Source organism: Apodemus sylvaticus, chromosome 5, assembly GCF_947179515.1.
Source record: "Apodemus sylvaticus chromosome 5, mApoSyl1.1, whole genome shotgun sequence".
NCBI lineage: Eukaryota > Metazoa > Chordata > Mammalia > Rodentia > Muridae > Apodemus > Apodemus sylvaticus.
The window spans coordinates 52,575,164-52,599,307 of record NC_067476.1 but is presented as its reverse complement, the minus strand read 5'-3'; the positions used below and the strand labels follow the sequence as shown (position 1 = coordinate 52,599,307).

General features: G+C 43.4%; 1 protein-coding gene across 3 annotated transcripts in view; it reads right to left on the bottom strand.

Moving 5' to 3' along the window:
• Map3k20 (mitogen-activated protein kinase kinase kinase 20) overlaps positions 1 to 12,884 on the bottom strand; it is a 160,062-nt gene extending 147,178 nt beyond the window's left edge. For all 3 annotated transcript variants that reach the window (XM_052182694.1, XM_052182696.1, XM_052182697.1), the window contains exons 1-2: positions 12,793 to 12,884; positions 769 to 962 (exon numbers count right to left, since the gene is read on the bottom strand). In XM_052182694.1, coding sequence (XP_052038654.1) covers positions 769 to 927 — 159 coding nt within the window. In that variant the 5' untranslated portion in view covers positions 928 to 962; positions 12,793 to 12,884. The remainder of the gene's footprint in view (positions 1 to 768; positions 963 to 12,792) is intronic.
• Positions 12,885 to 24,144: the final 11,260 nt, after the last annotated feature.

Below are 24,144 nucleotides of genomic sequence, written 5' to 3'. Positions count from 1 at the left end.
TAAAAGGACATTTACATTTTTAAAAGTTACCAAGGCTTAACTCTCATGGATCAGCTATGCAAATCATTTAACTCTTGACATACCTAACTGATTATTGTGGTGGCAGCAGTGAGTGAGAGAGAGAGAGAGAGAGAGAGAGAGAGAGAGAGAGAGAGAGACATTCCTATAATCTAAGAGCTCAGGGCTCATCTACTTCAACACAAGTTCCTGCCTCTCAAAGCCAAGACCTTATTCTGATTTTACAAACTAAGACGACTCTATCTGGACCCTAATTCTTTATTGCACAAAACAAACCACCGTGAACCTGTAGAGGTGAGACCTAAGAAGCTAGCATTGCTTAATTCAGTTGAAAAAGAATACTCTTATTTTTCAAAGGCACCAAGTGGCACCCCCAACGCAAGGGGTGAAAATGGTAAGCAGTGAAAACAGTTACCTCTGTCTCTTTACTGCCCCCTCCTGGTTCCCCCGAAGAAGTGAAAAGCTCAACCCTGCCTGTTTCTGTAGGCCAGCCAGCTCGGAGAACACTGGCTTACCGTGGAGAGAAATCCTCTAGCTTCAGATGACCCTTAGTAGAGCTCAACCCTAAAGCACACAGTGCAGTATTTTCTATTTATGGGGTTCCCAGAATGGGAATTGGGAAGGAGCCTCATGGACCAGCCCCAAAGAGCTTGCCAGACCCTTTCCAGCTCTGTGACCCTCTAACTCTAGGCCGAAAGAAAGGCTTACATAAGAGCTGGTGTGAGAGCCTCTGGAAGCAGAAGATCTTACCTCTTTCTCTATTTTGAGTAACTTCTTTACAGCCACCTCCTTGTCCTGTGATATCCATTTGGCTCGATAAACACTCCCAAAACTTCCTCCACCGCAGTTTTCAAAAAACTGCAAGTCGTCAAATTTAATTTGCACAAAGGAGGCACCGAGAGACGACATCTCATAATGACAGAGTAGTAAACGTGCACAAAAATCTGGAGAGAGAAAGAGGAAGAAATGCTGAATCACTGATAAATTCGAGTCGTGCTCTAGATATTTATAACAGGTCCTGTGAAACTTCTAGAAAGGCCCGATGACTTCAGAAAGAGAAGCGAGACAAACAAGTCGAAATGAAAGCACACTTACCCTGGCAGTCAGCTTGTCCAGGCTTGGAACTGGCTCCGATTTCCCACCCCCAACCACCAGCAAAACCTGTCACAGTGCTTCCTACAGATTCCCAGGAGCTCTGCCTAAAGGCTACTGTGTCACCAGGTCTCCCTCAGGAAGGCCTGACACACAGAAACCATGCTTTCAACAGCAAGCTTGCATAGCTCTCCTGGCATGTGCGGCACGCCAGCTCTCCCTGGTGCCCTTGCCTCACGGGAAACATGCACAGCCTAAACCCCTGAGCATCCCGGCACCACTGCAGCCAGGACGCTGCAAAGTAAACACACATGCAGTGTTTAGACTCCAAACTAGACTTCACTTGGGGTGAAAGAAAAGCTGGCCAAGGGCTTCCAAACATGTCTCGCTAGACTGCACACCATAGCAGAACAGATTTTCTAAGAGACATTGTCCCTGATGACAGTGTATTAAGTCATTCAAGGAATACTGCCAGAGATGCTTAAAAAAAAAATATTATGCTTGTTTCCAGAGGAACAGGTGACCCCTCCCAAGATTACTGCAGTGTGACTGTCTAGGACTGACTCGTCTTTATTCTTCCCCAGGTAAGTGTTCATTCTTAATCCTCTATTCCAAACCATAAATTATCAGGGGAAAAAAAAAACAAACGCGAACACACAACTGGTGGAGTGAGCTTTTGAGCAAGCGTAGGAAGATATAGGAGGTACATAAAAGAATCTGTATATTCATCCTTCCTGTAACTGTAAACCACAATATAATCATGGAGCAAAACGATGAACCTATAATGGAGGACATTCTCTCAGGCAGCCGGTTCTGCTCCTGATGGTCACCATTGCGAAACACTTAACAAATAACAAGGAAAAGTCCTCCATAAGAACTTAGGGGCATCTAGGATGGAACCCAGTATATAATCACTTTCTGCATTTATCCTCTATAAATATTTAGACACGTGCAACTATGACACCTGCAACTTACTTGATTTTGACACTGCCCCCAAATGCACACAAGAGAGGGGACACAAGTGTGTGAGAGGGAGAATGCACCGTGACAGAGTTGAGAGCCACAAATCAGAAAGAGGCATGGACTTTTAACTATCCTGGCCATTTTTTATGAAGCCTGGATTGGGTTGGTTTTTTTTTTTTTTTTTTTTTTTTTTTTTGTTCCAAAATAAAAGGTAGAAGGGAGCAGTCTGGGTCCCTGCAAATTCAGTTTCTCCATCCATCGACAACTAGGAGCTTTGCTGGGAGACCCACACACAGGGAGCCCCGTGAGCACAGGGCGCAGCTGGCTCAGCCGTTCCATTTTCGGAACATCGGCTCACTGAAGAATGTTGATTTCTTATTGCGAAGTCCAAGTCTGCTCCACTTTGGGGAGAAGGCAAGAAAGAAAAGCGAAGCAATTTGTTTATCCTCTACTGTTTAGAGCTTGTAATGTTTGGAGGACTGCATTGACGAGAAAACAGGAAGGAGAATGAAGTGAGGAACGCAGACGTTATCTGTGGCTGCGTAGAGATTTTTCCAGACAGATTCAGTGCAATCCAGCTAACTGTAGTATAGAAGGTTTACAGACAATATAGGAGAATGGGCCAAACAAACACAGACAGCGTGTGCAAGGCAGAAAAGCTCACACAACAAACGTCAAACACTATACACTAGATCTCCTCAGCAGAGGATGGGTAAGTCTATGCTTTTGTAAATTAATTTTACCCACGTGTAAGATTTGATATATGACCACGAAGCTTATAAGACACTGCAGATCCACTGTCTGTCTGTTCCCCCACTCAACTCTGACTGCTGAGAGAGGAACACTAACAGTCCTTCCAGCATCTCTGCCTCTTGACCACATTTCTAAGCCATGTGTTTAAATACTGTTGCTTCTGGATTTCCGCACTTTAGATCTTGCTATCAAGCATTCCCTGTGAACGAGGGATTCGGTTCCTACACATCATTCTTCACCTGCACACACTCTGGGGCCACACTGGTCTAACTAACCTCTGTTTACAACCTGAACAGATGGCTAAGTCAATATTCACAGTTTATAGTAGTCTTCACAGTTTACAGCAGTCTTGTGAAGTCAAGATTATTCCTAGCACCACCATGCAGCAATGGTTACATTTTACTTGGATAACTTTGTTTCTCCTGGAGTAATTAGTTGCCATGCTTCTGTCTTCTGCAGCCTGTTTAGCTGTTTATACTGCTGATAAACTTATCCAACTCATTGAATCCCTCCAGGAACTACAAAGCTCCCAACAGTGTAACAACTACCAGCTTTTTCCTTCCTTCCTCCTCTGATACCTGGAGGGAAGAGGACGTTGGTTTTCAAGGAGACATTCTTTCTAAACACTTCCTCTTGAGTCAGTCAGGCTGGAATGGCTGCTCCCTGGCCCTAGTGTAACTGGAATTTCATCTCCTCTGCTCTCCAGTGACCTTTCTCTTTTACCCTCTGAGGAAAACCCTGGCCCTGGATCTTCCGCTTCTCATTTTAGTTTACCTCTGCACCTTGACAACACACACCTCCCACTGGATTCCTGAGCAGAGGCCACCATGTGGACGTGGGAGCTGTACTTGGGTCCTCTGCAAACGAAGCAAGTGTGTTTAACAGCTGAGCCATCTCCATCTCTCCAGCCCCCTCGTCTGATTTCTATTTTTTTCTCTCGAAGATTTTTTTTAAAAGTGTGTATAGTGTTCCGCCTGTGTGTCCGCCTGTGCACCATACACAAGCCTGGTGCCTGCAGCACTCAGAAGAAGGTGTCAGAGCCTCTGGAATTAGTTATACACAGTTGTTAGCAACCATGTGGATACAGGGGATTGAATCCATGTTCTCTAAAAGATAACAAATAACCTTAATGGCCGAACCATCGCTTTTGCCCCTCCTCCTTCTAACGTCGTTACAGAGCAGTGTGATGCTACTCTGAGACCTAAACCTTTTTATATTTTTTTTTCTGAGAGCTTTTAGAATCATTTCTTTATCTGTAGATTTTTTGCCTTTTATTAGAGTATTCTTAGAGATGATTTCTTTCATTCACTGGTAGGACTCTCAGTTCCAACCTTTAGCTCACATCTTTGAATCGCAGCTGTTTGGTGGCGTTCCTTTTCCAGCGGCAGCCGCGCATCTTACTTCTCAGCAGTGCCTGTGGGTCCCCTTCTGTGTTCACCTGCCCACATCCCCATGCTTGGCGAAGGGGGTACACCTGCTTCAGAACTCCATTCCCACCCACCAAACCTCCCTAACCACGATTTTGAAGCTCATGTGAGAAACTGCAGTCTCCCACAACACCTTTATGTATTCCCATCAAATTCCCACCAGAAGACAAACTCCCTAACCCCCAAATCCCTTGCTATCTAATATCTGGATTTCTCAGCACCTCACTAATAACCTAACACACAGTATACACCTTCTCTTCTCTACTATTTATTCCATTAAAAGCTTTTAGTTATTTTTTTCCATTAGAGTTCCTAGAGCTACAAAGACTTCAATCCAACTAAGTAAGCTCAGCCTTGGCTTTTTTTTTTTTTTATTATTATTATTTTTAACAAGTCCCCAAAGAGGATTCTAAATCCAATTCAGTTTTGAGAAGCTTCCTCAAGCTTCTTGGGAACCTCAGCGCCTCCAGCACTGGGTGCCTCTCCGTCTGGGGTGAACTAGGGGAGGTGTGGAGAAACCCTTTCCAAACAGAGGAGGATGAGATCAATAAGAATTAACCTGAACTGACTGGCCAGTACCCTTGGCTGTGACCACCACCCGTGACGATAGGCAACAAGGCACATTCTTCCAGATCAGTTACCCGGATTGCAATATACCCTGCCATTGGGGAACTGGCTCTATAGGAATGAACTATGCAATTACCTGGACGTTTTACTGACAATGTAAAAAATTACATCCTCTCTGAAGAGATGAACAATTTCAGTGTGTCTCAGTACAGGCTTTAACCCCAGTGAGCTCAGCAAGACCATCATACACTTCAGTTGAAAAATTTGGTTTAGCTCCCTATCCCCTCCCACATGCATATATATTTATGTGTGTGAGTGTTTGCTCATGCATATGCATGCACATGTATGTATGTATGTATATATGTCAGACTATATATGCAAATTGCTTTCCCTTTCACTGTAAGTCACTATTTAAAGAAGATCAGTTTATGAGGAGAAGGATGAAGCATGAGTTGTTTCCAGCACTTGGGGCAAGATGTTGATGATTTATAGCATCAAAACCTGATCAGATTGTGCTCCAGCTTTTCAGAAGGATCTCCACTGTCTAGACCAGTGGAGCCATCTATAAAACCCATCTGTACCCATCTATACCCATCTCCTTACAAAGAACACATACAATGTTTTCAACCCACTGTGTTTGAAGATACAATACAGACAATCACACACACACACTGCAGTCCTGGACTCCTAACAGGAATATCACAGAAAACAAAACTTAAGGGGTCACAAATTTGAACAATAGCAAGTTGGCTAAACTATGCAATTACCTGGACGTTTTACTGACAATGTAAAAAATTACATCCTTTCTGAAGAGATGGACAATTTCAGTGTGTCTCAGTACAGGCTTTAACCCCAGTTAAATAACCATCAGGTTATTTGGGCAGTAGCTAAAACTCAGTGATTTTTAAAATGTCCCAAAATTAGAAGTACAAAAACTAGTTTAACTATGAGCTAAACTGATAAAAGCATGCATAATATCATTAGTTAATTATAAAAATCATATACAGACGTTGTATGGCAGAAAGACGTTAAATGGAGCATCTTCTTGCTTTTAAAAGGTTTCCATCTTTTCAAAGAGGGGCAAGGGTCAGAGCTTAACTCCTAGGTCTTTATTTGGCTCTTTGCTTTTTTGATCTCAAGCCAGGCACCCGTCTATGCGCCCTACTCAACTTCTGTCTCAAATTTAAAATGAAAACAACAGTAACAGGACTACTTGCGCTTCTAACATCTAAACAGCAAGGCTGTTAAATTAGATGAGACTGAACTGAATTCCACTCCCACCTCTCTGGCAACAGTCACTTTTCCTCCAATTACTACACGTCTAACTTCATAAATAAGAAGTTTAAAGTCACTTCCATTTGATGGCCCCAAAGTGATTGTGTGTGCAGGGTTTGACCCGACGCCACTGGAAAGCCTTACTTCTAAGCACAGACTGCAGGCAGCACCTTGAGCACGAGAGCAGCAGATCCAAAGCATAAGCTGTCTGAGCCCAGGCGAAGGACTGTGTTCAGGGCAACTCAGACTTCCCACAGTCTTCTCCGAGGCGGCCCTGCCAGGGAAGCAGGGAAGGTGTAGAAAGGCCTCGCCTAGAGTCCAGCAAGGAATTTGCACATGACAGGTGGAAAGTACAGCTTTCTACCTGCTGCCGTGACTCTGAGGCCTTGCTTAGCCAAATATTTCAGTCCTCACAATCAGATGAGCTTTCCCATTTTCAAAATTGCTTTCTTTTACCTTTCAATCACTTTTACTACAAAAACATTAACAAATAAATGACCCCCTGGCTCCTTTTCATCTCTGTTTATGTGTCTTAATTTCTGCTCACACTTTTGTCTGCTCTCCATTTGGAGCGTTGGGTCATTTTGCAAGATCTACCTTACTTCTTTATTTCTGAGACAAGGCCTTTGCTATGCTGTCCAGGCTAGCCGTGAACTTGTGATCCATCCCCCTGCCTCAGTTTCCCAAGTGCTGAAATCAGAGATATACACTGAGCATATCTAGTTATAATTATTTTTTCCCTTTCAAACTGTTTTTCATAGAGACAGATTCTATTTAAGTTACTAAAAGATTTTTTTTTCCTTTTGCACTCTTTAGGTACTCGTATTTCTAGGATGCATTTATTGCTTTGATTGTGTCTCAAGAGAACTCTAACCTGTGCTATTGAAAGCCTCCACAGCATAATGAAAACATTGTTTTTAATTAACTTTACAAATAAAGTTTTTGGAATTTCTCTGGGTTTTTCTCTTTTGGGTATTTCTAACTTACATACTTCCTTTTTCCATGCATAATTTATGCTTTCCTTTTGTCTTCACAAATGTTGTTATAAGTTTATTTCTGGCACAGCAGTGGGTAAGATGACTAGCTGTGCAAACAGGAGAACCTGAGTTCAAATCTCTGTCGTCTATGTGGAAGTCATGCATGGCATGCATACCTGTAATCCCAACACTAGAGGTAGGGGCCTGGGGCAAAGACAAGTGGATTCTGGGAGCTCACTGGCCAGTCAGCCTTCAGATTCAATGAGAGAACTTGTCTCAAAAAAATAAGGTAGAGAGAGATAGACACCAAATATCTTCCTCTGGCCTCTGCATGCACTTGCCCATGCCTACATAAACATATACATATAAATACACATATACCACACATACACATAAACATATACCACATATATACACGCATATACATATACCACACATAAACATATACCACATATATACACACATACATATATACCACACATAAACATATACCACATATATACACACATACACATATACCACACATAAACCTATACCACATATATACACACATACACATATACTATACATACACATATGCCACCCATGCACACATATGCCACATATACACATAACACACACACACATGCACACACACATACACACACTCCATACACAAGGAACAGAGAGAAGAAAGGATTTGGGAGGCAGAAAGATGGCTAAGCAGGTAAAAGTATTTGCCACCAAGTCTATGACTGACCCAGGAACTCACATGGTAGAAGAGAACTGACTCCCATGAGTTTTCCTCTGACCTCCATGCATTGTGTGTGTTCAAATATATACACCGAATAAACAAATTTTAAAAAACTTAAAGATGATTTCTCAAAAGCACCCTCATCTTCTAACAAACCTTGCTCTGATGGGTATTTCTTCATACAGCTCAGTAAATAAAAGACTCAAAACCTCTTATCCACTTTACTATCTGGAATTAGGCCATGTATACATATTTTTTAAAAAATTCTAGGTTTTGCTTTTTTTTTAAAGAATGGGGAGAGCTTGGGTTTGATGTATTTCTTCATAATGTCAGGATCAGAGATTTAAAGAGGCAATTCCTGAACAGACTGCTCTGTGTCCTTTTTAAAAAGGACAAAAGCCACAAATGTCATTAATGACAAAAAACACAAGACTAAGTTTATGAATAAATCTAACTATAACTGTGTCTATGCTGCTATTTCCCTCAACTCTCAGAAAAGCAGACCTGACATAAAATAGGTTGGGCCTAGGAAACAGGACTTCTTCCGCATGTCATCTGAGAAAACCCAACTTTAAATAGGAGTCTAAATGGGAACAGGCGATTCCCCACTCTATCTGTGCTTTCCCATATAAGTAGTATGATTCTCTAGTTGGAGCAAAGGTTAAAATAAAAACAAGCTAGTTAAATGAAACATTCTTATTCATCCATTAATGTTCCAATAAATGAAAATCAACTTCCTTGGCAGGCTTCCTTGCCAGAAATGCTGTTAGCAGAAGTAAAAGTAGGAACCGGGAAGTGGTTAGCGAAGCGATACTGCGTGGAATGAGCCTGTGCCCAAACAGTGCCCAACTAGCAAACAAGACCCAGGACATCCATGCCCTGGGCCACGGGGGTCAGGGGCTGGTTCTTGTGGAAACAGAGGAGAGGTGAAATTGCTATCCAGTAAAGAGCGGGGAACAGGAAGAGGGCAGATTTCTGGGGCTGCCTCTAAGAATGCCCAGGTGCCTGGGGTGCTTCACATCTGGGGAAGAAGAGGCCAACTTCCTAAAGCAGCCTCCCACTCACCCTGGGGATTTGCTGCACAGTTCTCTACCGCAGAACTGTCCCTGTCGGGTAGGAAATACCCAACCAACCTGGCTTCTGACAAACAAGGTACAACCCCAGACTGGTTACCTACAAGGTATGTTCCCTAATGAGGGCAGACATGCAGGTCAGAACCAGGTCATCTGAAGGAAGATGAAGGATAAGACAGACATGGAGATATTAAAATCAGCCAAGAGCAAGGCCTGTATGATGCTGTACTGAGTGAGAGGCTACAAATTACAGAATGGCTGGTAGCCCCACAAGAAGACAGTCTGCCCTCTCAGAGTGAGTGACACATCTCTGCGTGCTCAACAGAAGGTGGGGGCGAGGAATGGAGACCTGCCTCACTGAGACAAGAAAGGATGCGTCTGGAAGGTTCACTTTGGTCTGACTAGCATGATGACTAACCAGGTTAGCATGAAGTGCTGGCTGCCGGTCTTCCTTTACTGGAGATGCAGTCTGCACCTGACAGTAAACATGAGGGGATCTACATCTCTGAAATAATAATGAAATAATAAAAGTCCTTGGGTCACCCTCTTGAAATTCTTCTCCATGGCTAGGGAGGTCTACATCCCAATGCCTGTCTTGTACACTTCTCCATTCCCAAAGCAAAGAGCTCTTGACCATAAGGATAACCACAGACTATACATACTCTTGGGATGATGCTCCGAGTCAAGACTGCCCCTAGCAAAATAGAATCACATTACCTCTTCCATCAGACCGGGACAAAAAGGGCCAATCCCATCATCCCCGTGTGCTTGTTCCTGTGTATGCAGTAGACAGCACCGCACAGAAGGTAGGTGAGTCCTAAAGCATACATCCGACTTTAAGATTTGGAGGAATAAATGCGCCTGTTTATATTAGTTTGTTCCGTTCAGTAAGAAAAGACTGGGAAGAAGGGACTGAAAAGTCCACATGGGTTTTTAAGATCAAATGAAAGATTTTTTTTTTAAAAAGCAAATGTTTGCCTACACTAGAAATGCTTATGGGCATATCTGTAGACCCTTAAGGGGACACACTCCCTCTCCCTCACGTAGGGCACCTTGTAAGAAAAGGTTAATAAGTAGTATTTACCCCATGACCAGAGATAAATGTGTTCCTTCTCTTTTCAGGTTTCCTATGTAAAGTGCAGAGATAGGTTCAGAAAGGAGTGATAACTCCTGACCACAGGAGCCCCTCAGGATGAGCCTACAAATGGTGCTGCGTGATCGTACTCGGTCCAGGCTTCTTGTCAATCCTTCCTCTATATACTTAAGTGTATCAGTTTTCAGATTCTTCCCCAACACATAGCCACCACATACAGAGTCACTTTGGAAACCCTTATACTCGAGGGAGGCCTTGAGTCCTCTGATCTCGAGGGAGGACTTGAGTCCTCTGATCTCGGCGTACCCACTTAGTATGAGAGCAATAAGACAAATGCTGTGGGCCAGCCTTGGCTGGGAGAGGCAAGCACACAGCTTGGGAAATGTGGAGAAGCCCTCTCTGCACTCAGGCATGGCGGGGGCTGGCCTAAGCATCTCCCCGTGCTGTCTCACATACCTCCCTGGGGAAAACAGGTATTACTGCCCCCCAAGGTTATAAAAGTTAGCCAAGCCTAATTTACAAAGGACACAACCAGAAGTCAACTTGGGTTACCTCCTCTTCCTCTGTGGTATGCCTTTTTTTTTCTACTTCATCATATACTGTCTCCTAATCTACCCCCCCACACACACACACACACCCTTTTTCTTTAAACAGACCCATTCCTTGTTACCATAATGACTGGATTGTTTACTATCCACGCATTGGAGGCTTTAATTTCCTATTGGCAATGGTGCCAATGGGGTTAAGTATCAAATGTATGGCTCCCCGGTCCCAGCCTTTTACTGTGCTGGGATTACTTCCCTCCTGTCACTCTATGCTTCTGCCGACTCTTGGAGGGTCTGATACAAAAGCCCAGCCGTTAGAGCATTGATGGCTCGCCCCACTGCACAGGGAAGACCCTTTTGCTTAGTGCTAGAACTATGCTGAGCTATGTGTAGTGGGCCAAGGTCAATAGTACAAGGAAGTAGCCTAAATTTCCCCACAGTAAGATGGAAGGTGTCTCAGCTGTTGCTATCATGTTTAGCGGTACCCCACCTTGTCCCATCTGTCCTGGGTAGAATAAAATGGAAAACAAATGATCCAAACTTCTATTCCCAACACCCGAGGACGCAGAGGCTCTCTGGTTCCGACAGTACTGTGTTACCACAAACTCCTTTTCCCAGCTTAACGGAACTCACTGACTCTTCTCTGACTGTGTCAAGATCTAAGACCCACTGTCCATTCTGCTTCTGCTGGGCTCGCTAAGAGTTTTATCTGACCTATTTTACAAAACGTCCCTGTAACTTCTCCAGTGTCTCCTCTGATGATTCAATGGTTCACTCCACACCCTTTGTAACTCCTGCCTATAATTCCACAGGCCTATCAGACTCAGTTTCACTGCAGAGCCCAGATAGGCACTGAGCCAATGTATTGCCAATAACACTCACTCTGCCCTAACTTAAAACACACAGTGCAGCCTGCCAAGTTTCCTTATTTGGCAAGAAGGTCCCTCAGTTCCCAAGATCTTTGACCATCCATTTTTAGATCGAAATCTGTGTGCTTAATATTCGGTTATTATTTCCCTTAATGCGTACTTATATACCCCCCCAACCAAACTTTTAAAAGATTAACTGGCTACTTGCTTTCTAAGACAACAAAACGTCTCCCACTTAAACTTCTGACTTGCACATTCTCCAGTTTAAAAAAAAAATCCCCCAAACTTTTTGTCGAAATTATATTGTAAAAGACTAAAATAAACAGTGCGCCAAAGAACCATTTTTCTCTCTTAATTCTCTCTTTCCAAACAAGCTAAATTCATGTTCATTTACAATCTCCCAAATCTCTCACTATTGTAGCAGAAATCTAAAACAAAGACTCTACAAATGATCAAAACCATAATTAAAATGCAGCCGTCACTTTTTTTTAAATCAAAGAGATGAAATTTCAGAATAGAGACAGGCCTACGACAAAGAAGCCTCGTCTTGAATCATTTGTTTACTTTTATCGTTAAATATTTGAGTAGGTTTGGATTCATTAAATGCTGGCAGTTGGTTTTATCTACGGTCAAGAAAACCAGAAGATTCGCTTCAACCACTTCAGGGGACAAACAGGAACCAGCTTTAACAACAATCCGAACTCTGAAGTCCTCAATCCATTCTGGAAGACGGTTCTCACACGCATTATTAATGAAGGCTGCTTATTGTGAAATCGCTGGAACAGGCCACCAAATGGTGTGCTTTCATTATTAACGAAACTAACAAAAATAGTAATTATGTTCTCCATAAACAGTGCTTATGCAGGATCTCCAGGCGCATGAGAAACATATATTTTCAGCAACCCAACAATGCCGTGCCTTTTCAGGCACTTCCATGTCATCTGGGCAGTTTAGGATTAAAAGTTTTTTTCCGAAAGCTGTCACGCGCGGGGTGAGGCGTGGCTGCGGCCGGGGTCACTCAGTGTCCAGCCTGGGGTTTGATCCCCGCGCCCGCGACACCCGCGTGTGCTCCCGCGGAAGGCGAGGGTGCTCGGGAAGGGCCGCCACCGCAGGTTCCCGGCGATCGCCGCGAGCTGTGCCAGGCCGGACTCTTCCGGGCACCGAGTGCCCCGCGGGACCCGCCCGGACATGCCCAAGCCGTCCTCGGCCCGGCGGCAGGGGACTACGGGCTCAGGGGCTGCGGGCTCGGGGGCCGCGGGGCTCCAGAGCATCTGGGGCGAGCCGAGGACAGCCGCCCGCCGAGCTCCGGCCTCCCGCAGCCCGCGCTGCCGGGACCCCGCAGGCCCGGGTCCCGCCGGTCCTCCAGCGGAGCTCCCTCCCGTCTCTCGGGTCCCCCACAGCCCTTACCTGGCTCCCGGGCCCGGCGCGAGCGGCGGCAAGGGTCGGGGACGGCGGCCCGCGCGGCTCCCACGCTTCCGCCGGAGTCAGGAGTTGAACATTCCGCCTCTCCGCGCGGCGCCAATGAGGAAGATGTCGCGGCAACAGCACCACCTACCTCCGAGCGCGGAACCGCTGGCTCGCCAGTCTCCGGGCACGCCCGGCCCGGTGCCCAGCGGGGAGGACAGGGCTCGGGGTCGCGGAGAGCCCGGCTGCTGCACGCCCCACGCCCCCTCCCCAGTGGGACTGGATGCACTTGGCAGGGAAGGGGACAGCGGGGAAGGCGATGTCAGGGTTGCGGGTGCCTCAGTGGAACCATCAACAGGTACTTTGGGGATTTTGAGGAGGAGTCAAGGCCTGCTGCTCTGGTTGGTGACTTTTAAGATGAAGTGCCCGCTATTTCCCAAGGAGGAGACAGAGTCCATTGCAAGTGTTTGAACAAAACTTGGCACCTGGCTTCGGGAAGAAAAGAAATTGATCGGGGAGGATGGAGCTGGAGAGGAAAGAGAGGTTGCAAAAGTAGAGGAGACATTTTCTGAATTAGAATTTAGACATGCACACACATGGAGAATTAAGGAACGTTGTTGAAATCATGCAAAATGGATATTTGTGTTTTAGTGCATGGCTTTATATTGGAGCCACATTATCTTCCCCACCCCATCCGTTTTAGTGGTGAGTTAAGGAGGATGCCTAAGGATGGAAACAAAATAAGTGTCACTACCTGGTTACAGATAAAATCATGAAGCCCAGAGTTAGAGGGTACAGCACGGGATCTTTTTTTTTTTTAAAAAAAAAAAGGAAATTGGAATTGAGAGACGTGTTTCAGAAAGAGGGCACAGAAATTTGTGACCCATTCGGTTGGGAAAGAAGAAAGCGGTGATGCCAAGATTTGAGACCTGGGTGACTGGAAGAACGCTGGTGTCATTGACAGAAATAGAAATCTGTGGAGAGGAAACTGGCTTCCTGCTGAGTTTTGAAGTCAGGAGGGGAAAAACAGGCAGGGATGAAACAAGAAACGGAAATCAGAAAAGAAGCCCAAAGAGAAATAGAAATTTTGAAAACTGTTCATGTATATTTAATATATGAATGGGAAAGAGTGGGTAAATATACATTAATGAAAAAAAGAAACCACTTTCTGGTCTGTGATTACAAGAACTGAGGATTTTGGATTAATAAATTACATCTTGGTAGCTGAGAAGACTGATGAAAACTGTCCTGCTTTAAAAAAAAAATCTGTTGTAGGTGATCAAACAATTGTTTAAAAAAGAAAAGAAAAGAAAAGGCTGTCTATCTACTCAAAAAGTGGGCGATAGGCTGGAGATGAGCAGGAAGACAGTGCAGTCACCTTGGCTTTAAAGAAACTTGGTGTGTCCTGGCCTTGCCCTGCTCCTCTCAGTTATCCCCGGGACACTGACAGGCAGACCTCTGTTTCCTGATCACCAAAACCAGGTGGCTTGACCTTGCCAGCTGCCATCCATCCATACACTGCTTTGTACTGGAAGTGCTTCCAGTATTTTTAAGCTTACACTATCTCTCCCTTTATTTCCTCCATTCTATTTTCCTTCTATAATTAGGCCCAGAGAGTAGCCAGCAGGAACATTAAACTCTACAAAGTGGTTTCAAAAACACACTTGAAGGAGCACCTCGCAGATGTCTCCTGCCTTCCTGTTATGTTGCAAGGTCCTCACTGTGATACCTTGTATTCTTTCTGTTGTGGGGGACCATAAATGTAATAAATGCACAGTGATTCTGTGCTAAGCTTAGGCTCCCCTGGACTTCTTTTTAAGGTTTATTAATTCGTGTGTGTTTCCCTTGCATGTATGTATGTGCACCATATGCATGCCTGGTGCCTACGGAGGACAGAAGAGAACTTAAGAGCCATTGGAATGTATGTTTGGAAGCCACCATGTGGGTGCTGGGAATTGAACCAGGATCCATTGCAGGAGCAGCAAGCGCTCTTAACCCCTGAGCCACCTCTCTAGTCTCATTGCTTCAAGTTTTGATTTTTTTAAAAAAACAAATTGTGTGTTTACTTGTGACTATATTGATGTCTTTAGACATCAGAGCTAATATAGTCCATATTGTGTTTATTCCTAACACTCAACTTTTTCAGACGTAGGGGAAAAAATCTTTTTGCAAGTTTGATTTTTAGTTAATCCTCATTGGGCAGAGTATAGGTTTACAAGTGTAAACAGCAATAACAAAAGAGTCCTTGTAGAAGCTGTCAAGCCTTTACTTCAAAGGCTTCCACACTAAAAATAGATGTCCTCTCAGCAGTGGGGGGGGGGGCTTAGAAGTCCTTAGCACCCTCTTATAGCCAAGAACACCCTCCAAAGTAAACATGCATTCTAAGTTAAAAAAAAAAAAAAAACCTTTTCAAAGTGCTGTTTAAATGCAACTTAACAACAATGTAACCCCTTATTCAATGGGATTGTTTCCCCTAAACTTCTCCTTAATGGAAATCCTGGAAATGCCACCAGCAGTTAGTAGAAGAACTAGCAGGTAACTTTAAAGGAAGAAAGTAGTCCTTCTTCTCCTAAAGTGATAACATCTGCTACACAGGGTGGTACCTGGGACATTCTCTCCAGCCATCTTAGGTCTGTATCTCAAATTGGGAATCTTCGATGTCTGGACCACAGCATCACAGCTAAGAATTACCCTAGCTTGTCTACAGAGGCCAGAGCTATACAGCTGTGAGTTTCTGGGAAATGAAGGTGTGCAACCAAAGGTCCTCTGCGGTAAGTACAGTCATTCATTACCTTACGGTCATAACTGAAGTCTACATCACTGCCAGAAGGTAGTGCACTGGAGATGCTCTGCCCTTCCACTACAGGGTTGGTGGCAAGCACTTTTATCTACTGCACCATCTTTCAGTCCTATATAATGGATTGTGATGAATCCCAGCCAGGCATAGTGTTTCACCACTGTAACCCCAGCATCTGGGGTGCAAAGGCAAGACAGCTGTTGTGAGATTCAGCCAGCTTAGGCTACAGAGCAGGACCTTATCTCAAAAAGCCAAAAACAAATTGGAAAAAATAAAAATTAAAAAAAAAATTGTCCAAACCTCTTTAAAAACCAGAAAAGCATCTCCTCTCTCTCTTTCTCTTTCTTTTGGAAAACCTCCAGAATGTCTGGCTTAAATAAGAAGACACGGATTCGAATTCTGCTTCTGTGCCTACAGCGTCATACACATATACTCTCTGGAAAATTCTGCAGTCATGGAGCTACACATAAAAGTAGTCGAAGTCAAGCCCCTGAAAGGGTTGTGATTGCTACTATAGAGTCTAAGGGTGCCTCCTAAGCTGTAGGGAGTTTGTAGCTGATACTGTCTCAGGACAATGTCACAGCTGGATTGAGTAAGTGAAGAAAGTCCTTCACTAGACATTAGAACATGTGGAATGTAATTCCATCCGTATCCTTAAGGAGATGCCTGCTTTGGGAGGGACTATACTCCCTGATGGTCACGGGGATGATAGGGGCCCACTTACTAGAATCTTCCTACTCTGGCTCAGCTTGTTACTGATGTTTGCTACGCCAGCCCTTCAAAGACAAGATTAACTGATTTTGTCACATCCTTCCAGCATCATGCCTTGTCATGTCCGGGCTCCCCTTGCCTTACTTCAAGGTAGAAGTGACGGTAAGAAACTGATAATCTCATAAAAGATATGACTTGTTGTGGTTTCCCGCAGGAATCCTAGATTTATTGCTAAATGCTAACCCTCATGTGCGCACGCCAGGGCACACTCACTGAAACCAGGAAGTGCTTAATTTTTTTTCTCACTGGAATCAGGAAGGGCGGTGAGGCTCTATTTCATTGAGACCTTAGACAGATAAATCAGACAGAGATTTTAGCTGGTGATGACAGGGCATGATGAGTTGCTCTAGGAGCGAGAAGTTGGGCCACAGAGTTGAAACACCAGCGCTGACGGGGTTTCCCAGGGCATGCTGCTGGAGTCCCCTCACACATCTGCTGTTTCTGCATTGCAGAAGCTCAAAGGAACACCGGGGTAACATACTCTTTTAGTGATGGAAGAACATGGGTGTGGAAGAAACAGAGAACATATCTGATAGATAGAAGAATCATCTCAGGGGCTAGCAAGGTGGCTCAGTTGCACATCTCCCAGAAGATCTGAGTTCAAATCCTGACATCCACACCAGGCAACTCTCAGCCATCTGAAACTTCAGCCCCAGGGCATCTGATACCCCCTCTCTCCTCTGGATATCAGCAATCGTGTGCACAGACACACGTAGATTTAATTAAAAATGATAAAGATAATTTTTGAAAGATAATCATTTCAAAGCCCCAAAGCTGTTGGGCATACAGGTACATGCTTATAACTCCAGCATTTGGGGATCATAAGTTTGACCCCAGCTCGAGCATCACAATGAGATCTTGTCTCAAAAACAAACACCTCAAAAAAAACTTTGAAAAAAATTTTGGACACCTCAAGTCTATCAGGTACAACTTCCTTGTAGTACATGCAAAACTGCCAATCATCTAATTGTTCCTGCCCCAAATTGTCTGCTATCTCCCTGCATCAAATTGAACGGTGGGCTTCCACTCTCTGTTCTGTTTCCCTTCTAGTACCTGCCCGCCTTTAAGGAGCAGCTAAAGCCTTTGCTTCCCCAAGGCCCTTTCCACTCCTCTGTGGGCTAGTAATCCTCCCTGCCCCCATGGGCTCTTGTGACTCTTTACACTTTGGCTTTACTCCATAACATAATCATTTAATAATTTGCACACACGCCTGCCATTTCCTGTTGTGCATGAACCTTAAAGGCAAGATTCATGCATATCACTCTTGTGTCTATGCCCTGTTCCTACCCTAACTGGCTCAAGGTAGTATTTGAAAGCACTCATGTGTTTAATGAGGAAAAGAAAATGAGTTACAGTTGGGTTTACGACTCAACTAGCTCCATCTATAGCGATGAGAGACCAGAGAGTGATGGACATGACCAGTGCGCCTTCATTAATTCGGTTAGGCAAATCACTAAACACTTCCCAAATACACGAATGGTTGAATGTATTTAATCCATTGAAGAGGAAGTGCAGGCTTAAGTGATACTACCCAATCTGCTCGATATCACATAGCTCATGAGTCAGGATGAGTTCTGAGTAAACCCCAACCGCTCTGATCTTGTAGCCCATTTCCTTCCCATTGCACCATACATCAGAGGAAATGGACTTGTAGAAATGCCCAATAAAGTGATGAGTGTAGCACATCGGTTCTCAACCTGTTGGTGTTGAACAACCCTTTCACAGGGGTCACCTAAGACCATTGGAAAACACAGATATTGACATTACAATTCATAAAGTAGCCAAATTACAGTTATGAAGTAGCAACAAAAATAATTTTATAGTTGGGGGTCACCACAACCTGAAGAACTATATTGAAAGGTCACAGCATTTCCCAAAGGGAAAGATTGCAACAGATAAAGGGGCAAATTGTGTGTGTGTGTGTCCCCAAAGGCTTTTGTGTATAAACAGGAAAAAAAAAATCCATGTGTTTTCCCCCTTCAGGATTTTTCTAAAAGACTTTTAAGTAATTAAAATTAAGTTCACCAACTAAGCAGCATAACAGCAAAGGGACTGGGCAGCCACTCGGGCAGCACGGTTCACAGTGAATACAGCAGCTTCTCACTGGAGTGACTCAGGGACAGACCCCTAGACTTCAGTGAAGAGTGTGTTCCCATATGTGAACCCACAGCTTTTTAACCAATATCACATGTTTTCTCTTTCATCTGCATTTATGTCTTATCAGTAAGACTGATCTCTGCATGGATTTTGTTTTGCTTTGTTTTCTTATTTCACTTGGTCCCAAAAAAGTACACAAGTAAACAGCATAGGTCCTCTAGAATGCTTCCTTGCGAGACTTACGGAATCAACGCTCCTCGCAACCTGGGCCAGGGCACTGCCTATGTAGGTAGACATCGCTTACCCGCTTATGTGATCAGAACATTCTGGTTAAACATTAAACTCTTTCTCTCTCTCCTTCTTTTGTATTTTTCTTTCTCATGTTGCAATTTACCCAACTAATACCTTTGTGGGGTCCCGATTGCTCTTTTGGGGGACACCCTTGGCTCTTCTCTGACTTTATGAGGTCCATTTGTATTAAGACCCTGTCCACACTGTTGTCTGTAACACCTTCTAATTTAGTAGCATCTGCAAATTTCATTAGCATGCTATTTACTCCCTCTTCCAGATCATTAAAAGAAATGCAGTTTCTTATGTATTAAATTTTGCGGTCGAATAGATTTAATTTGCTGTTGTAATTTCAATGCATGTTTTCTAAAGACACAATGCAGTTAAGAATGGCCTTAACGTAGGCTTAAATCCATACCCAGTTTATAGTTATTTTACTATTATGCAATCCATTTGTGTTCTTTAATCAGCACTGTTGTGAGCTCCATTGAAGCCATAATCTATTGATTTTCTCGTCCCTTGTTTTCAATACAGTCATCATCTTGGCTCTAAATGCACAGCAATAGCAGAGTTAGCCATTGTTGTTCTCTAATCCGCAGCTATTTATAAAAGGAAATTAAGTCTTTTTTTCCTCAGCAAATGATCTTCCATTGATTTAAGAAATGTTCTACATCAAGATCTTTAATTCATAATCATAATATTTGTTTTTCCTGTATGGACTATCAGTGTTCTTACATGAAGTAGATTGTAGCCTATGTTTTTGTAAGCAAGGAAATAGTATATAAGGTACAAATGCTTTATGTATTTAATAAAATTCATTTAAGTCTGTATATAAATAAAGGTGAACGTGTGTGTATATTTGTGTATATTTTAAGTATGTCCGCTGACTCCTAGAGAGTCTAAGGTGACTTTGTTTCCTCCAGCAGGCCACTCTCAAGTCAGTACATGAGATTTATGAGGCCTTCACTGTTTGTCACAAGTCACCTTCTTTATTAGTGTTCTACAAGGCTAGTTTGCATTTTCAGTGAGAGGAGACTTCTGGTCACATGTGGCGGTTTCAAATCATTATACATCCAATTAGTCTTTGTGGTCTCTGAATTATTTTCAGGAAACATCTTCTTTTTCTCTCCCAATCTCTTTATTCCTTTCCTTTTTTTTCCTGTGGTGTCCTCACAATACGATCTCATAGTGACTGTTTATCTTGCATCTTGGAAGTTTTTCTGACTTTTAAAATGTGGTTTCCTGATATGAGTCATTCTCCTAATAGCTGTGCTGGCCATCTCAGGGTGCTGTCATCGAGTTTACATGCAACTGTAAAATTTATTTGTTTTTAATGTGTGAGTATGTGTGTGTGTGTGAGTGTGTGTGAGTGTATGTGTGTGTGAGTGTGTGTGTTTGAGTGTATACGTGTGTGAGTGTATGTGTGTGTATGTGTATATATGTGTGAGTGTGTGTGTATGTGTGCATGAGTATGTGTGTATGAGTGTGTATGTGTATATATGTGTGTGAGTGTATGTGTGTGTATGTGTATATATGTGTGCATGTGTGCATATGTGTGTGTGTGTGTGTGTGTGTGTGTGTGTGTGTACCTGAGTTCAGGTGCCTGTAGATGCTGGAAGAGGGCTAGGTAGCCTGTAGCTGGAGAACAGCCAGCTGTGAGCCACTGGATGTGGGTGTGGGAGCCTGAACTCTGGGCTTTTGCAACAGCAGCAGTATGCTCTTAGCTGCTGAGCCATCTCTCTGAAAAAGTGGGCTTTAAGTTTTATAAAATCAAATAAAATGTACGTGTTTACAGTAATAAAGACAAATATGTATATTGCTTTTTCTGAGTGTAATGGCTGTATTCTAGAAGACTTTTCTCAGAGCCTGTGCAGAGAAAATGCCCTTTTTCTCAGTAAATGTCAAATCATTTCATCTCTGGTTTTGGATACAGTCAGATACTGAAGCTGTGGTTTGGAGAGAACATTTTTAGTGTTTCAGAATTTCCCTGTTTTAACATAACTTTATTCATCACATTTAAAAATAATTCCATAAAAGACATAGAGATTAAAGAGATAAAAGATAATGAACCAGTTAAAAGCCTGGTGTGCTGGCCCATTTCTGCAACCCCAGCACTTGGAAAGCGCAGGCAGGAAGATCTCTGTGAGTTAGAGGCCCGTCAGGGCTACGTAGTTCTAGGCCAGCCAGAGCTCCATAGTAACACTGGAATAAAAACGTAAAAAAGTAAAATTTGTTTCCCTGTGGAAACTTGTTTCTTTTTTTTCTCCCTCAATTCCTCTTTGTGTGTGTGTGTGTGTGTTAGTTTTGAAACTTTAAAGAGTTGAACTTTTCTTGAAAACATTGATTTTCTTGAAGCCGTTTATTAGCATCATTTTCTGTCCGGGACGCATTGTCTTATCCTATTCTCTGTGCATTCATTTGTGACAGAGTCCCACCCACAGCCTCGACCTCCCTATATAGCTTCCGCTGGCCTGAAATGTGTGGTCCCTCAGCCTCAGCCGCCTGAACCCTGGAAGGAAAGGAGTGGGCTGCCACCTGAGACAAGAGTGGTTCTTGAGACACTTGGCTGGCGCTGCTCTTGCATTCCTCTTCTGGACATGCACTGCTCTATTTCCTGTCGTACTCTGTGACAATTCTTCATGTAATAACCCCCGTTTTCAGCCTTTCCTTTGACATTGTCTTAGATAGTGATAAAGTCACTATTTCCTAATGGAAGAAGAAAAATCAAACACATGTGTTACATGCTAGGAAATAGCAAGGAGGCAGGATGCATTTTATCCTAGGAGCCTGGACTGGTACAAATGCACGGCAGCCGGCTGTGGGTGGGGAGGATAATTACTTCAGAGTGAACAGCTATCTCCCACGTTCCTGCAAGTGCAAACACTTGCTTCCCAAGATACTCATGTATGCAAATACATCTTTGCCCCCATTTCTTAAACATTTCACTCAAGATTCTCTTGTGGCCCGATGTCAGGAAAAAATGCAAATGAGCTGAAATAACTGAGCAGTTGTCTTAGTTTCTCATTTCATTAATATAGAGTTAGTCTTATTAAATCTTTGTGGCAGGCATTTCAAAGTAATTGTAAGTCAGACTTGCAAAAATTCCAGGGAATCATTTCAGTTGAGCCGTCAAATCTCAGCCTCACTTAGCCAGTCTACAATTGTCTAGACGACCAGTTTGTCTAGGTCATTTTGCTATGAAAATTAGTTGCACAAACCTTCTATAAGTTTCAGTGTGTTAGACTGGCTCAGCAACATAGGCATCATTCTCATCTCTAGAGGAGTTTGCTTTAGACATCATTTGATGCTGGAGATTATGTCTGTTCCTGATGGATACAGATACGGTCAGTGTTAGTATTAGTGTTGACATACTATTACAGAACAGGATTCCTAGACACCTTCAGATCCTGAGCCTGATTTCAGCATTATAGTACAATTATCCTCAACAGACATGTGGTTGGGAACCAAGTTCAGCTCTTCCTCCTCCTCAGCTTAGGCAAGTCAGGATGACCTCTGTGATCTTGTTATAAGAGGAGGCTTTGATGGATCCCTAAAGGTAGATGTTAATGGCAACATGGAAGTGCCCTAAAGACAATAAGAATCTGAGGGCTGGGGTAAGGACTTGCATTTTATCTCTGAAACCTGCAAAGGAAAGCCACACATGGTAGTGTGTACTTCTAAGCTCATCTCTGGAACAACAGAGATGGGTGGATTCCTTGGGGCCTCCACCATGGCAAGCTCCAGACCGCTGTAAGACAAAACCAAAACCAAGATGGACAGGACCTGAGGAACAGCACAACGTCTGACTTCTACCTTTGCCCCCCCCCTCTCTCTCTCACACACACACCAAAAATTAATGGTTGAAGACATTATGGAATAGAGACCTTTTTAAAAAAGGCTCTGGTGCTAGATAAGCCTGGAATGATATCTACCATCTTCTTTTGAGCTCCAGGAACTTGGATATTTCATTTACCCTCTCTAGGGATCATTTCTTCTTCTACAGTTTGAGGGTAACAATTAGGTTTTTGTTTCAGTTAATAAATCAATACATGTACAACATTTAAAACAGGACCTGTTCCAGAATCTGCATTCAGTAAAGCAAGTTATTGTTGTGATTGGCTGTGGTTCACATGCTAAGCGTTTATTATTATTGCTGCTTTTCTGTTCCTTGGATGACTTGTTTCCCTGGGGTTCAGTATTCTTTTTATTTAGATTTTACAATTCTGTGTTCTCAGATACCTCCAGTGATTACTAGTTATTGTTTATGTATAAGAGGGAATTACTATTCTGGCTATTTTAAGGAGCTGGCATGGATTTTCTTCTGCAATATGATGTAGACCTCTCCTATAGGCACTTCCCTGAACATGTCTAGTCTGTGGTAGGGTGTGTTGATTGGCAGTTGAAGTCTCGGAATCAGGGCTCAGCAGAAGGGTTTCTAGTAAGTAGAGTAACTAGGGTTATCTCTGAAGGACTCCATGGGACCCCATCTTTTCTTTTCTTGCTCTTTCCTGTCCAGGTCCTCAGGTGAAGGATTTTGCTCTACCATGTGCTTCTGCTACAGTATGCTGCCTCAACACAGGCCCAAAGCAATGACCTAACCAGCCCTGCACTCGTGCCTTCAAAAAGCGGCTGAGCCGTGTGAAAAGTACCCACCTGTAATCCCACAACTCAGAAAACCTGAATTCCAGGTCAGAGCTATAGAACATCAAGAAAGGAAAGGGAAAGTAAGGGAAGGGGGAAGGGAAGGGGAAAGGAACAATAAAAAAAAATGTGACCTTTTGTCTGCATAAGGTGATTGCTTTAGGCATTTTCTTACAATTAAAAAGCTAACTAATTCAGTAACAATGGGTTTTTTTTTTGTTTGTTTGTTTGTTTTTTTCTTGGTTGGCTTTGTCTGTGTGATTGAGTCATTATTGTGCCTTTGACTGTAGGTCATTTTGTGAAGTGATAGTCCACATGGCCAAAGAAACCATGTGCAAGATGGTGCAGGAGGTGACAGAAAGACAGTGTCAGGAAGACTCTACAAGGAAGTGAAGACTTCTCTGGGGGTTGAGAACCCTCTATTGAAATGACTAGTTTTAAAGAAAATAATCATTGATTTATGTGCATGAGTGCATGCCTCTCTCTCTCTCTCTCTCTCTCTCTCTCTCTCTCTCTCTCTCTGTGTGTGTGTGTGTGTGTATGAGGAGGTCAGAGAGGTGTCAGATCCCTTGGAGTTGGAGTTGGAGTCAGTTGTGAGCTGCCTGATGTGTGCAGGACACAAATTTGTGTTCTCTGCAGGAACAATAGGTGCACTTTACCACTGAGCACTCTCTCCAGCTGCAAAATGAGTATTCATTAAGAAGGTAAAGATCAGGGGAGATGAGTTGGTTCAAATACTTTGACCTGATGAAGGGCACAAA